Raw genomic sequence first — 15,388 nt, 5'->3', positions numbered from 1 at the left:
AGCCTCCCTCCCCAGCCATCAGGGTGGGACCTGTGGCATCCAGGAAGGAAGTCAGCCCCCAGCATGGGGCACTGACTCCTCTGCTCCTTGTACTGGGTATGTGATCCCTGGGTACTCCAAGAAAGCAAAGGTGTGACATTAACTGCCTGCCTTGGTGTTGTTTTTCCACTCTGCAGGATTTAGATCTGTTCCCCTGAAGAACGGCTACAGTGAAGACATGGAGCTGGCTTCCCTCCTGGTTTTCTGTGAGATGCGGCCAGTCCTGGTGGGTGGAGACCCTCCAGCTGGGGTGCCCTGAGCTATGTATGTCTGCTGGTGGGGTGGAGACGACCAATGAGTATGGCTGAGGGACTTGGAACACATGGAGAATTATCTAGCCAAACATGCCACATCATAAAAGAAGGATTCCTTTTAGCTACAGATTTCCTCCGAGGTCCTAGGGTTTTCCTTCCAGCGGCCTTTCTTCTGGCAGGATGCTATATGATTCTGTGAAGAGGTTGTGTAGTTGGAAAGGGAGAAGCTCTTTGGTTTCATTTTAGCCAGAGCCAGGCAAGACAGTGCTCTTCTAGGTAAACGCATCTTTCCTGCGTGCTTTACCTCACCTGTTGGTTTACCTCACCTTCCAAAGGTCTGCAAGCATCCAGCAAAGCTTTGTCATGGCTTGTCCTGGGGAAGGGAATTCATGGACCTCAAGTTCCCACAGCGAGCGGCACTCCTTTTGTGGTTCTGTGTGCTGTTGGTGGAGCCTGCCTTCTTGTTCTTTCGGTTTGCAGCAGCCTTGAAGACACTTATTCTCTCCTTTGGTTAACCAGTTTGGGTAGGCTGGATGGAAAGGGCTTGGCCTCCTTGAATTATGAAAGAGGATGAGATAAGGTGGGTGAGGACCAAGGTTAAGAACGCAGCACCGAGGAGTGGGGAGTTGCGGTCTTGGGTTTGATGGTATGTATTGTGATTCTAGAGCTTCCGAGTCTCTGTGACGGTCTCTCTTATAGAACGAACCCCACTAGGCCCCGTATGTGGCCAGTACAGTCTCCCAAGGTCTTTCCACTCCCCTAACCACAACACTCAGCATGGGCTGGGTGAATCTGTGCTCGCCCCAGTTCTCTTGGGAGAACCTGGAAAACCCGGAGGGCTGACGTGGGCTTGGTCAGTGTTGCATACCTCGTTTTATTGCGCTTTGCAGATACTGCGTTTTTTTAAACGAATTAAAGGGTTATGGCAACCCTGTGACCAGCAAGTCTGTTGGCACCGTTTTTCCAACAGCATTTGCTCTCTTCATGTCTCCGTCTCACGTTTTGGTAATTTGCATATTTCAAACTCTTTCATTATTACTGTATTTGTTATGCTGATCAGTGATCTTGGCTGTTATTACCATGACTTGTTCAGATGACGGTTAGCATTTTTTAGCAATAAAGTATTTTTAGTTAAGGTAGGTACATTGTTTTTTAGACATAGTTAATATAGTACAGTGGAAACGTGACTCTTACATGTACCAGGAAACCAAAAAATGTGTGTGACTCGCTTTACTGCACTATTCACTTTATTGGGATGGTCTGGAACCCAACCTGCAGTATCTCCCAGGTGTGCCTGTGGAGCTGAGCACCGTCCAGTGGGGAAGAGAGAAGGCAAGGAGGGGGATGCCCTTGAACAGCCATAGTCATCGCCCATGCAGTTAAAAGCCTAACGTTAGGTTTTCTGCATAGCTGTTTGCCTTCCGTTCAGTTTTGATAACCTTGATAGTTTCAAAAGCATTTTAGAAGCATCAAGGTGGAAGAGGATGCAAAAATACCAGGCACAGTAGGTGGGGCCAAAGAACCTCAGTGACAGTTTGTTGGTATAAAATAAGCTCGTGATGATGAAACTGTCAGAAAAAGATAAGGGGACGGATAATGAAGGTTTTCCATTTTGAAACACACTTTAAATGTTATAGCACTTTGGACTCTGTCAAAGTAAATGTAATGTTTATATGAAGATCAGTTTTCACTTGAACCTTAAATTATGGATCCAAAAAATGACCTTTCATGATTCGAAGTGATAGAAATGCTTGACATGAAAGATTTTTTTTTTTTTTTTTTTTGCGGTACGTGGGCCTCTCACTGTTGTGGCCTCTCGCGTTGCGGAGCACAGGCTCCGGACGCGCAGGCTCAGCGGCCATGGCTCACGGACCCAGCCGCTCCGCGGCATGTGGGATCTTCCCGGACCGGGGCACGAACCCACGTCCCCTGCATCGGCAGGCGGACTCTCAACCACTGCGCCACCAGGGAAACCCGACATGAAAGTTTTATATACGTTCCTCCCTTTCCTGGTAGTCCTCGTTGAGCATTCGTCTACACACTGCTCTACAAAGCTGTCGTTAAACAACCTGGAAGCATTATAAAGAATTTAAATGACTAGGTAGCACCGGCGGCAGATGCAATTAGTGTATTTAAAAGAAAATGTATTTATCCAGCTTTGACTTCCTTAATGAGGGAAGCTTCTGCTGGGGAGGCCACTGAGAGGGTGGGGGGAAGAGGGGGCTTTGTGTGGGGTTCCCAGGGGAAAAGTTGTCTGAGTACGTGCAGGTTTCATCTTTGCTACTGCTTCCAGAGCTTTTATTTAATTCCACACCTGTCACCTGGTTGTAAGCCATTCACAGGCACCGTCTGGCCTGTGTGCCCCACACTGTGATGAGAGGTGTGTGTTTGGGACACCTGGGTGCCCAAGGTCAAACCGCGTTTTATTTATCATGTATCCTCTGTGACGCCAGGCACACTCTCTGGTAAACAGCTTCCAGAAAGCCTTGTCTGAGCAAAGAATGGATCCAGTGCGAGCTGAGATGGAGTTTACTCGTAAAACACTGGCTGCGATAAGAGTTTAAAGCCCCCAGAAAGCTGTCAGTAAGCACGTTGAGCCCTTTCTGAAGAAGCCATTTAAATGTCACAATCACTTATCAATTCTGTTACTCTGTTAGCTGTATATATGGTTTACAGAGGGTCTTTTTAACACCACTTTATTACCTATGATACTTAATTTGAGAAGTAGGAAAACGAAGGAAGGGGGAGGTTGAAAAAATCCCATAAACCACCTGTACATAATACTGCTAGCATTTAGATATCTTTCCTTTGCCTGATAATTTTTTGCGTATGGTATTTTCATAGTTGGATTCATATAATATGAATATGTGCCCTTTATTCACTTCACAGATGATGCTAAGCATTTTTCCATATTCTTACCATTTTCAAAGCCATTAATGCCTGTTTCATCAGGTGGAGGTCCCTAATTCACTTAGCCTTTCTCCCACTGACGGACAGTTAGGTGGTTTGCACCTTTTTACTTTATAATAATGAAGGTCTTCATATAACATTGATTAAAAATTACTTCCTGAGGCTAGCTACTTCGCAATGGAATGGTAGGTCAAAGAGGAAAATAAAAGACCATATATTTTTGGATACATGTCGAATTGTGCGCTCTGGAAGTAAACAGTTTCTTTTAAGTTGATGTGTATTATATGCAATCCTGCCCTTAATTGAAAATGGCCTCCTTCACTCAAATGATCTAGACTTGTGAGATTCAGAAGAATGGAGCAGGAGAAATACGGAAGCTTGAATAGTCACCCTAATTATTATCGCCGGGCAAGCTAGCAGTATCCGGAGGGTACGTTTGAGAAAACTGGCAGCCCCAGGATCTCTGAGTACAGATCCCGGGGTCGTCAGCGCTCACCTTCATGCTGGGTGGGAGCTAAGGTACAAGGGGTAGAGTGGCCTAGTTGGAAAGACCAGGGTCTGTGGTTCCCAGCAAGGTTCATCCAGAGCCGACGTGTGGATTCACACATATCCCTCTGGAGAAGGGCTGCGGGGCACACTGAACTCCCGGAGGATGAGTAGGGGGTGCTGCACTCGGGAGCTGAGCTGGGCCTGGCGTTGGACATTGGGAAAGACTTCTTTACAGTCGGGAGACCTGGAGACAGAGAGAAAGGCCCTCCTCGTGCCTCAACAGCCAGAGCTGGACCAGTGCTGCTCCCAAACAGCAGAAACCAGGTGCCTCCACTGTGTCCCAGTGCCTTGGTGGGACTGCTGCACATACAGAGCCGTGAGCATGCAGTGGAAAACCAGGCAGTAGCGACTAGGAAAGACCAGGTGAATACCCGGTACAGGTGCCTGGCAGTTGAACTAGAGCTGCCGGAAGCATCTTATGAGAACCCTAACACATCAGTGCTTTATTTGGAGGTACATTAAAGCTCTAAAAAAGACCTTCTGGAATTTGAAACCAAAAAAAAAATTATCTTTTGAATTTAAAAATTCAGTACATAAACAGAGCCACATTAGTCCACTCAACGACCAGCAAGCTACAGTGCTGGACACCCTATGCCAAACAACTAGCAAGAGAAGAACACAATCCCACCCATTAGCAGAGAGGCGGCCTAAAATCATAATAAGGTCACAGACACCTCAAAACACACTACCGGACATGGTCCTGCCCACCAGAAAGACAAGATCCACCAGAACAAACAAATGAAGAAGAAATAGGCAGTCTACCTGAAAAAGAATTCAGAGTAATAAAAGTAAAGATGATCCAAAATCTTGGATACAGAATGCTGAAAATACAAGAAACGTTTAACAAGGACCTAGAAGAACTAAAGAGCAAACAATGATGAACAACACAATAAATGAAATTTAAAATTCTCTAGAAGGGATCAATAGCAGAATAACCGAGGCAGAAGAACGGATAAGTGACCTGGAAGATAAAATAGTGCAAATAACTACCACAGAGCAGAATAAAGAAAAAAGTATGAAAAGAATTGAGGACAGTCTCAGAGACCTCTGGGACAACATTAATTGCACCAACATTCGAATTATAGGGGTCCCAGAAGAAGAAGTGAAAAAGCAAGGGTCTGAGAAAATATTTCACGAGATTATAGTTGAAAACTTCCCTAATACGGGAAAGGAAATAATCAAGTCCAGGAAGCACAGAGGCCCATACAGGATAAATCCAAGGAGAAACACACCAAGACACATACTAATCAAACTATCAAATAAAATACAAAGAAAAAATATTAAAAGCAGCAAGGGAAAAACAACATACAAGGGAATCCCCATAAGGTTAACAGCTCATCTTTCAGGAGAAACTCTGCAAGCCAGAAGGGAGTGGCAGGATATATTAAAGTGATGAAAGGGAAAAACCTACAACCAAGATTACCCAGCAAGGATCTCATTCAGATTCGACGGAGAAATTAAAACCTTTACAGACAAGCCAAAGCTAAGAGAACTCAGCACCACCAAACCAGCTTTACAACAAATGCTAAAGAACTTCTCTAGGCAGGAAACACAAGAGAAGGAAAAGACCTCTAATAACAAATGCAAATCAATTCAATTAAGAAAATGGTAATAGGAACATACATATTGATAACTACCTTAAATGTAAATGGATTAAATGCTCCCACCAAAAGACACAGACTGGCTGAATGGATACAAAAACAGGACCCGTATATGTGCTGTCTACAAGAGACCCACTTCAGACCTAGGGACACATACAGACTGAAAGTGAGGGGATGGAAAAAGATATTCCATGCAAATGGAAATCAAAAGAAAGCTGGAGTAGCAATTTTCATATCAGACAAAACAGACTTTAAAATAAAGACTATTACAAGAGACAAAGAAGGACACTGCATAATGATCAAGGGATCGATCCAGAAGAGGATGTAACAATGATAAATATTTATGCACCCAACATAGAAGCACCTCAATACAAAAGGCAAATGCTAATAGCCATAAAAGGGGAAATCGACAGTAACACGATCATAGTAGGGGACTTTAACACCCCACTTTCACCAATGCACAGATCATCCAAGATGAAAATAAATAAGGAAATACAAGCTTTAAATGATACATTAAACAAGATGGACTTAATTGATATTTATAAGACATTCCATCCAAAGACACCAGAATACACTTTCTTCTCAAGTGCTCATGGAACATTCTCCAGGATAGATCATATCCTGGGTCACAAATCAAGCCTTCCATACCTTCCTAGATTAGTATAGATAACAGATTGTCTACTTCATTGACTCTGTATTTTTCCCATAAAACAACCTCGCTCTTGCATTTATCTTGTATTTGGGTTTACCAATTCAGCCATTTGTAAATTTATCTTCACTGATTCAGTCTCTCCTTAGCCTTTTGTTCTTTTTATTCCTCCTTGTGTTTGGGTACATAATTTATGTATTTCATTTGTGTGTGCTAATACAAATGGGACTGTACATAGACTGTACACAGATAGATGGCCTGGGGCCAGTGGGCTTCACTCTTCTGAAACACCCTTCATGAAAAGAGATTTGGCAGGTGCCCAGGACTTAGGCCAGCAGTCAGCTGCTTGCTTGAGGGGATGGGATAAAAGTGGATACAGCCCTGCAGTCAGGACACAGACAGGGTTAGTAGTATTCCTGAGAACCTAGAGCCCCAGACTATCACTGTAACACTGCTGGCCCTGCCCTTGGGAGTCCCCCATTTAGAGCATTCAGAAAACCAGATGCCCGTGCATAGACTGAAGGAGGAAAGAAACTTCCCATTCCAGATGAGCTTGCACATTAAAATTTTAACACTCAAGGAAAATAATGCTAATATATCTCACAAGCACAAAAGCAAGAGAATTGACTCCAGTGAATCTGAAAATAACTTTGAAATTTAAAAAAAAATTTAAAAGGGAACCCAGTGGATGCATGGATTTTAAAAAGAGCCACCCTTCTTAAAATTAATCAGAAAAGGTAGGAATGAAAGGACCAATAAAGAAATCCCTGGAAAGATGAATCAAAAAGTCCTGAAAAAAGTTTTTAAAGATTAATAAGTAGGAAATTACAGAATGGGTACAGTTAAGGAAAGAATTAATAAATGTGAAGATTGTGTTTGGGGAATTTGCTTTAATACAGCAAGACAAGGTAAAAATACTAAAAGAGCAAAAAAAAAAAAAAAAAAAAGCGTAAAATGAGAAGCTCCAACATTGGAATAACCATGGCTGAGAATGTTCCAGCATTGAAGAGACAAGCATCCTCCAACTATAAACAGAGCAGTATAGAGACCCACATTCAGGCATATTCTACTGAAATGGCAGAATACAGAGTAAAGAGAAAATTATAAAAGAAAAGACAGATTAACTACAGACGACTGACACATAACAGCAGTGCTTCCATGTATAGCAATAGCAGCCTGAAGACTAAGGGATACCTTCAACATGCCTTAGATACACAGCTGTGGGTCTAGATATTCTACATCCTAAGAGCTACCATTCAAGAGCGAGGGCAAAATGAAGGTATTTTCAGAAATGCAAAGACAGATAATTTAGTACTAATAAGCTTTGCTAAGAGAATGACCATGGTAAGCAAGAAGGAATGTAATGCAAGAAGCAATGGTGAGAAAAATTGGTAAGATCCATGTATTAGAAAACAGAAATAACCATTGACTTGGAAAAGAAAAACTAAATTTTTGTGACAACTCAGACTCAAAAGAAAGCCAGGAAATAATTATCACAAAATTCTAAGAGGGAAGGAGGGAGTCTTGATTGGGAGGGGTACGTAGAGTAGACCATGCTCTGTTTCTTGACTTGCTGGTGTCTCCATAGCTGTTTGCTTTATAGTTATTCACTAAACTGTATATATGTTTTACGTACTTTTCTGAATGTATGTTGTATCTCATAGGACTAAATTATATCACAGCTGTAAATGCTTTGGGATTCAGAAAAGGAGACAAAGGCCTGCAATTTTAAAAGCATTAGTGGAAAAGGTGTATTTTTTTTTTACATCCTTATTGGAATATAATTGCTTTACAATGTTAGTTTCTGCTGTATAACAAAGTGAATCAGCCATATGCATACATATGTCCCCATATCCCCTCCCTCTTGAGCCTCCCTCCCACCTTCCCTATCCCACCCCTCTAGGTGGTCACAAAGCACCGAGCTGATCTCCCTGTGCTATGCGGCTGCTTCCCACTAACTATCTCTTCTACATTTGGTAGTGTATATACATCAGTGCTACTCATCATTACATATATGAAAGCAACGTAAGTTGTTTTCTTCTAGGCGGAGAGCAGGTGAAAAGAGACCATTTGTAGTACAGCGTGAAGACTTCAATGTGGCTTTCGTTTTGTTTTGCTTTAGTTTTAATAGGAAGGAAAGCTGGTCTCCTTGAGGAAGGATAAACGTTTAAGAGAAGTCACTATGGACCCTTGCCAGTGCCTCACTCAGTACGTTGAATCAGTTACCAAGAACTACCCATTTTACCTCCACTCCTTGTGCAAAGACAATCATCGTTTTACTCCTCGGCACTGTGCCAGTGGCTAGAATAACCTTTACCATCTCTCTCCCCACTCTCCAAAGTCAGAGTCTACCTGTTACCCCGGGGATATCCATGATGGTTTGTTAGGTCGTTAAGGTGAGAAAAAAATTTCAGACCAAGCTATGGTCTGAGCCACGTTTTATAAAAATAAATGACAAAAGCAGCCCACTTGTGTATATGGATGCCCGTTTTTAGCCCTGGAGTCTCTCAACCTACTGCACCAGTGGTAACAGCCACTAGACCCACCCCCTGAGTAGCCATCCTTTGCACAATAGACAGAGACCTTTTAAAAACATCAGTGAGGCAACACATCCTCCTCCCATGCTGAAATACAAACACCTTACCCGATAAGATTTTTTTTTCCCCTTAGCATAATGGGGGGAATATTTTGGCTCGGACAACTGCGGGGTTTAGGAGTAGGGCTTGTTACAGTCATGGCTGGATCCAGGTGCTCTCCCAGTGGCTCTGTTTCCCTCTCCTTCTCGACGTGATAGCAAAGGGACCGCTAGCAACTGGAAACAATCATCACTCTTTCCACTGATCCCCAAGAAAAGAAACTTGCTTTTTACCAAGAGCACTGACCAGAGGCCCAGGGCTGCTACCCATCTGCCTGGTTTGGGTCACACGCTGGAGGCGGCGGTGACAGGGGAGTCATCGTTACTGGCCAGAGTGACAAGCCCATCTCTGGGGGTATAGCCTAATGTTTCCCTGCCTCTTTTTGCCACAGCGGGGGTGACAAGTTTATTGAGCTATAATTCGTATACCGTACATTCCACCCACTTAAAAGCATACAGTTCAGTCGTTTTTAGTCTATTCAGCGTTGTGTAACCATCATCATGACCAGTTTGGGAATATTTTCATCACCCCAGAAAGCAACTCCTGCTCATTAGCTGTCTCCACTCACTCCAGCCCCCAGGCCACCACTAATCTACCTCCCATCCAGGCTGCCCTCTGCCTCACCTGCTGTATTCCACTATAAGCACAGAGCCTTTGCATTTGGATGAGAGCCAGAAGGTGACACAGACCCACGAAAAAACAGATTTGATTAAGAAACAGGATCAGCGGGCAGTGCATTTGTTATTTCAGTGTTTCACAGTAAAGCTCCCCCTCCTCGAGAACCAGAGTTTCTAAACTGCTTGCTTCCTGTGGAGTAAGTGACTGCAAGTTTATCTTTGGTTAAAAGAGGCCCTAGATTTTCTGGGAAGGTCCCAGCAGATGACAGGTCTGCCCTGTGCTCCCTTCCCTCACACCCTCCAGGTGCCATGCCCCACATCCTGGTTTGGAGGACACTGTGCCCACATGGTTGTTCTCACCTCTGTTCTCCAGGAGAGCGAAGAGGAGCTTTACTCCTCCTGCCGCCAGCTGCGGAGGCGGCAAGAAGAACTGAACAACCAGCTCTTTCTGTACGACACACACCAGAACTTGCGCAGCGCCAACCGGGATGCCCTGGTCAGAGAGTTCAACGTCAACGAGAACCAGCTGCAGCTGTACCAGGAGAAGTGCAACCGCAGGTGGGTCAGCCCCCCGCCCGCAGACCCTGTAGCCACTGTGATGCTGGGCCCTGGGGCCAGGGCTGCGGGAAAGCCTCCATCTTTAGAAATCATGACACCCTTGCCTCTACTTCTCTTTGCTCCATCAATTACTTACAGTTAGAGCTTAAGCATCTGCACCTTCCCTAAGCCGAACTGTCCTCATGAGAGGGACACTTGAGTGTCAGAGTGCAAATAAGCCACGACCACTACTGTTTAAGGAACGCTTCCGGACTTCCCAAGCATGGGCTAGTCCAGTGGTTCCTAAATCGAAACAGAATCCCTCCCCTCCGCAAGAAGGGATGCTTTGAATTGTGCTACGGACGCGTAAGGAGGGCCAGCCAAGTGTGCCAGGCAGTCCTGCTCTACCAAGAGCTATCGTCAAGAAAACGCCAGCAGCAACCTCTGTTGCAAACAGCATGGAGACTCCTTACCATGTTAACTTTCATTTCCTCTTGACCACGCCTACACGGTAGCAGTGACCCCAGGACAACGACCAGTGAGGAAACAGATCCACGGAAGTTACGTGTCTTTGCCAGGGACTCACTTCTCCCAACTCTGCCCTGTACCCTGCAGCCCCGAATATCCTGCACATGTGTGGACAGAGAAATGTCAGAGTTCAGCACGTGGCCCATGTCCTAGACTAATGGATGACGGTGAAATCTGTTTCATTTCAGGTTAAGAGAGAAGAGAGTCAGCAACAGCAAGTTCTACTCATAGAAGCCGGGCTCCATGTGTAAAGGTGTCGTGTGTGCGCGTGTGTTTGCATGTAGGACTGTGTGCTCTCTTCGGACCCTGGGAACATGCTCATGTGTGACGTCATCCTCTCCTCAAGCCTGTCAGCGAGATGACGTTTCTGAAGTCGACCCAAGTGGCATGAGTTGGGGTAATTTCCTGGTAACTTTCTCGACTTGGACAATTTCTTAACTTATAGTCTCTATAGAGGACCCCCAAAACCTGCTCACATTCGGCCTCTCGTGTTCCAGACCTCACTGAATAAAAGCAATGCAACTCTTGATCGGTTAGAGCTTCTGTGCACGACCTGTAGAGTGAGCAGGATTACTTCCCTGGCCCCTAAAGACCCAGGTAACTGACTTCCACAGAAGATGAGCCCCATCTCTAAGGAACTAATTCATTAGATTCTGGAAACGATTTGAATACCCTTAAGGCCATCAGAATTTACCAGGGCCCAGAGAGGAGCCCTAGCCCTGCCCCGGGTCAAAGCACTTTAACTACCACCAGCAGGCTGAACCGACCTGCTGCCATACACGACACGGGGCTGGGGGTGGAGCCCATCCATTAAGACAGAGACTTGCTTCGTGACTGGGGCAGTGGGGGTCAAGGGTGGGAATCTTGGGGCCTTTTTGATTTACAGAGCTGATCAGAGCCCCTGAAGGCGCGGCCAGCTTCTCACTCACCCCTGCTCCGTCCACTTATGAGCTGGCTGCATAGCCATAGGGAAGTTCCGGGTCTGCAGCTGTCCACAGGCAAGAGGTCACTCACTGCTTAAACGGCGTGATACAGGGTAGGCTCTCTGGATTATCCAGTTTTCTGGAGCAGTGAGCAAAGCCTTAGGAAACTACAGAAAATCTCAGATTCGGCCACCCACAAAGGGGCAGACCGACCTAGGACAAGATGATCCTCCTCTACATCTTGAGATGCAGTTTAATGATTTGTACAGTGTGATGCTTTAATAAGGCTTTTTCAAGGCGAGGATAGTGTGCGGGGGGGTGGGGAGTGGTCCGTAGAGCCACAACTTGGTCAGAGGGAACTGAGAACTAACTTAGGAGACAAAAGGGAACTATGGGAAACAAGTGACTGCTGGGGAGCCACAAACCAGCAGTCAGTCTGGTGGCTTTACTTGGATGGAACTGTGTCCTAGAAATCCACTCCGCCCACCCCTTATTATCCTGGGTTTAGCGTGCACGAATTAGCTGGAGAGTACCTTAAAGGCAGCCATGCTCTGTCTCATCAAAAGACCCCATCCCTCCATTCCACGCAAGTTCATCACGTACTTCCATACACCAAGCACTGTGCCAAAGTCTGGGGGTTCCAGGTCTTAAAAAAATTAAGGAAAGAAAAAAAAACGCCATGGTTACCGGTCTCATGGAACCTATCCATGTGCTTCTAAAAGAAATGCGTTTTATCTTCCATGAAGCCCTGAGTATACCTAACAGCCTCACCTTGGTCAGGCTGCTCTTATTACTTAGTTATTCCTTGAGTTGGAGTTGCTATTTTATTTGGCAGCCAGCAACTGAGGGAAGAACATTTCCGATGGTAGCAAATGTTCAAATCAACATTCAAGAAAGGTTAGATGGAAAAGGCACTGAATTGAACACTGCATGGAGGGAATTTTCAGACTCTGTAGCCAGTGCCCCATTGGCTGTTGGCCAGGAAGCCACTGGAGCCTAATTATTGCACCTCCAGCCACAAGCCCCTTTTGGCTCCAGCATTACCTCTACAAGCTCAGGTGTTGATGTCATTACCTGTTTTCAGCTAGGGATGAATAAAAGACATAAACCTTCCACCTCACTCCATTTTAAAGCCAAAAGGTAAGACCAGGATCCCCTTTCTGCTTAAAATGGATTTTCTGCTACTGTGTCAAAAAAAATTAAGAAGTGGTAGCACAGAAGGCAGAAGCTAAGCATCTTTTCAGCTGCTATCTCGTAGAATCCATACCGAGCCATACTCATGCAGAGACAGAGCAGGCACATGAGCGGGTTTATACTCTCGATGGTGCTGGGAAGAACCCTCTCCCCTAAAACCGGCTCCTGCTCCTCCGTGCTACAGTGACTTGAATCCACCATTAGAGAATATTTGCTTTGGCACTACACTCTCCCCTTAATAGGGTAACACATTAATCTGGTTCTTGGTGGTGGGAGGATTCTCTAGGTTGAGACACAGAGAAAGTGAGGGGCCCAGATGCCACATAACCTAAGTATAAAATATCTAGCTGAGATTGTGGTTTAACAGCCATGTAATGAGCACAGCCAGTTCAGGTCAAGGAGAATCGTGATTGATAGGAACAACCTGAAATAGCAGGAACATCGATGGAGTCAAGCCGTGATTGCCTATGTGTAAAATAGTCTTTATTCTAATTGATAAAGGAAATGGTGAACATCCGTTATTACGTGGAAATATAAATGGAGGAGGCTGGTTAGATCATTTGAGTTTGTGAAATTTAGGTTATAGAAAGTTAATTTCTCTACTGTAAAACTTGGCTATTCTAATGTGCACAGTGAAGAGGGGTGTAGAATATCCCTTTCCCAAATTTGATCTGAGAACCCTTTTGCCAACAAACATCTTACGGGACTAGTTACAGTGGAATACATTTGAGGACCTGCTGCTCTATTAATTAAGAAGGCGACATAATCTAATAATTTATATGCTTTATGACACAGTTAAATAAAAACTAAACTTAAGCCCCCAAGGCCAATAATTTTTAAAGTGGGCCAGTCTTACCCCTAGCAATCTACCAGACCTTTCCAGGGAGTTAGTTTTAGGGGATCAATTTTCAGACCTCCCCTTCCTACTGTACTCTTTCCTAAGATTCATCTGCCCGAGAAAATGCCCTTTTCTCTCCTTACCGAAGAAAACATCTTTCCCCATAGTCAGTCTGACTGTAGAGCATGACTCAAGATGTAAACATCAAAATATGGTGTTTGGAAAGGGAGAGCCTCTTTAACAGGATACAAATCCTTCTGCAATGCTGGTGGTTCCCAATTCTTTGCTGTCAACAAAATTGAAGGAACACCCAAGATTTCTGAGTATTTACTTTAGCATGTAGTTCTGAAGGAGTTGGAAGAATTCAGCTACGCTGCTGTCACATAATTCTTTCCGTTCCCATCTATCTCTGTGAAAGACCACCAATATTTCCATACATAAAATCGAAAAGGGAGAATAGAAGTGATACTGTACCGTGACAATTCTAATAAAGATAATATTAATCTATACAGAGATGAAATAGTTGGAGGGAGAAGCCTTCTTCAGCTCCGTAAGTGATACATGGCCAATGAAATGTTACTGTGTTTAGTTAGTACTTTATTAAAATGTGCACCCTATTTGTTTATTAAACTCAGTCCAGAGGAAGTTTAAAATATGTAAGAGCCTTATGATGACAGGATATGTAATTTTGTTACAGATATGCAACTAAACAACATAAAAGCCAAGAATAATTGGGCTAAAATTTTGAGGGGGAAGTAGAATAAAAATACAAATTCAGTGAGTAAAAACGAAAAATGTAGCATTTCCTACCATTAAAAAATTGCCTTGTTTAATTTTTTGAAAGGATGGTAGTGGCTACCACCTATTGTACTTAGAGCCTCTTGGCTCAATTTAAAGGGGATGTAACCGTTTTGCAGCATCTACAACATGCCGGCACTTCGATCCTTTGCAGCTATTTAGGATGAGAAATTTTAGACATCAATTTGGAAATGTGTAAGGGCATACACCGGTTTTCAAAATTCACTGCTGAGGTCTCTGAACATAAAATTTTACAGTCGCTGATCTAGGGCCACTAAGGATGAGTCGTATTTGGAAATAAGGACAGCTAAAAGGGGCTCTACTTCTTTTAAGTTTCAGAAGGAATGTAGCTGAACTTTCTACTTAGGTGACATCTAACTTTTTGGAGACAACCCTAAAAGCTATATTCTTGCCAACAGAAAGCTAATAAGTAGATTAAGAAATATGGAGAATTACAAAACTGGCATTTGAAGAATACTCAGTGATTTGCCTCAGGCTTTTCCTTCTCAAAATATTTTCTTCTTGAAGAGCCAGCTTCTACAGTGATCCTGTCTCAGAAGTGTCCATATTTCTTACTTTTTGCTAGGCTTTAAGAAGATGCATTTGTAAATGTGTTTCGTTATTAAAGCTTAATTTATTTTTTATGTAGTGTGTGCTTGTGTGTACACAGAAGATCGTGTGAATGAGTTACACAAATGTTGGCTGTTGTTAACGTGAAAGTTTAACGGCTGTGTCACATTAAAAAAAAATAAAATTTGGTCTCATTGAATACAGCAATCTACCCGGAAGCATTTTGTTGTTATTGTTTTTAAATGCTATTCACTTTTTTTGTTCTCCTAAAAACAAGAAATAGGTCGGTCACAAGATAGGTACAGTTACAATTCTCTTTAAACAATCGGTTTTTCTATCCTTTACTCTTTTCTCTAGGTTACTGGTCTTACTTTCAGCAAAAGCTCACTCTATGTAGAAACCCAAGTTTCTAAAACTAACACATGACCACTCTGCAATTTGTCAGTCTTTGGAAGAATGCTCTGTGCTAGAGGGGCAATAATGTTACTAAAAACACCTGTATTTCTCGACTAAGTGATAGGGCACAGGAGAGCTGTCAGCCATTGTATTTTCTTGTCATCAAGTCCCGTGGGCAGGAAGCCACACTGTGTACCTTACGACTGTTTTATCCCCAGCCCTCATCCACTGATGACTGGACGAGTCACCCTGGTCCAAAAACTTGAGAACAATCTATGACAAACCCTTGCACTTGAAGGTAAACAGGGAGGAGTAAAAAGCAAAGGAATTAGAACTGCTAAAAGGTCAT

General features: G+C 43.8%; 1 protein-coding gene across 2 annotated transcripts in view; it reads left to right on the top strand.

Moving 5' to 3' along the window:
- Nucleotides 1-14,861, top strand: part of PLCG2 (phospholipase C gamma 2) — a 188,687-nt gene extending 173,826 nt beyond the window's left edge. For both annotated transcript variants that reach the window (XM_033844547.2, XM_033844546.2), the window contains exons 31-33: nt 177-265; nt 9,629-9,813; nt 10,509-14,861. In XM_033844547.2, the coding sequence (XP_033700438.1) occupies nt 177-265; nt 9,629-9,813; nt 10,509-10,551 (317 nt within the window). In that variant the 3' untranslated portion in view covers nt 10,552-14,861. The remainder of the gene's footprint in view (nt 1-176; nt 266-9,628; nt 9,814-10,508) is intronic.
- The last annotated feature ends 527 nt before the right edge of the window (nt 14,862-15,388 follow it).

Source organism: Tursiops truncatus, chromosome 19 (assembly GCF_011762595.2).
Source record: "Tursiops truncatus isolate mTurTru1 chromosome 19, mTurTru1.mat.Y, whole genome shotgun sequence".
Taxonomy (NCBI): Eukaryota; Metazoa; Chordata; class Mammalia; order Artiodactyla; family Delphinidae; genus Tursiops; species Tursiops truncatus.
This window is presented reverse-complemented; position numbering and strand designations above follow the sequence as displayed.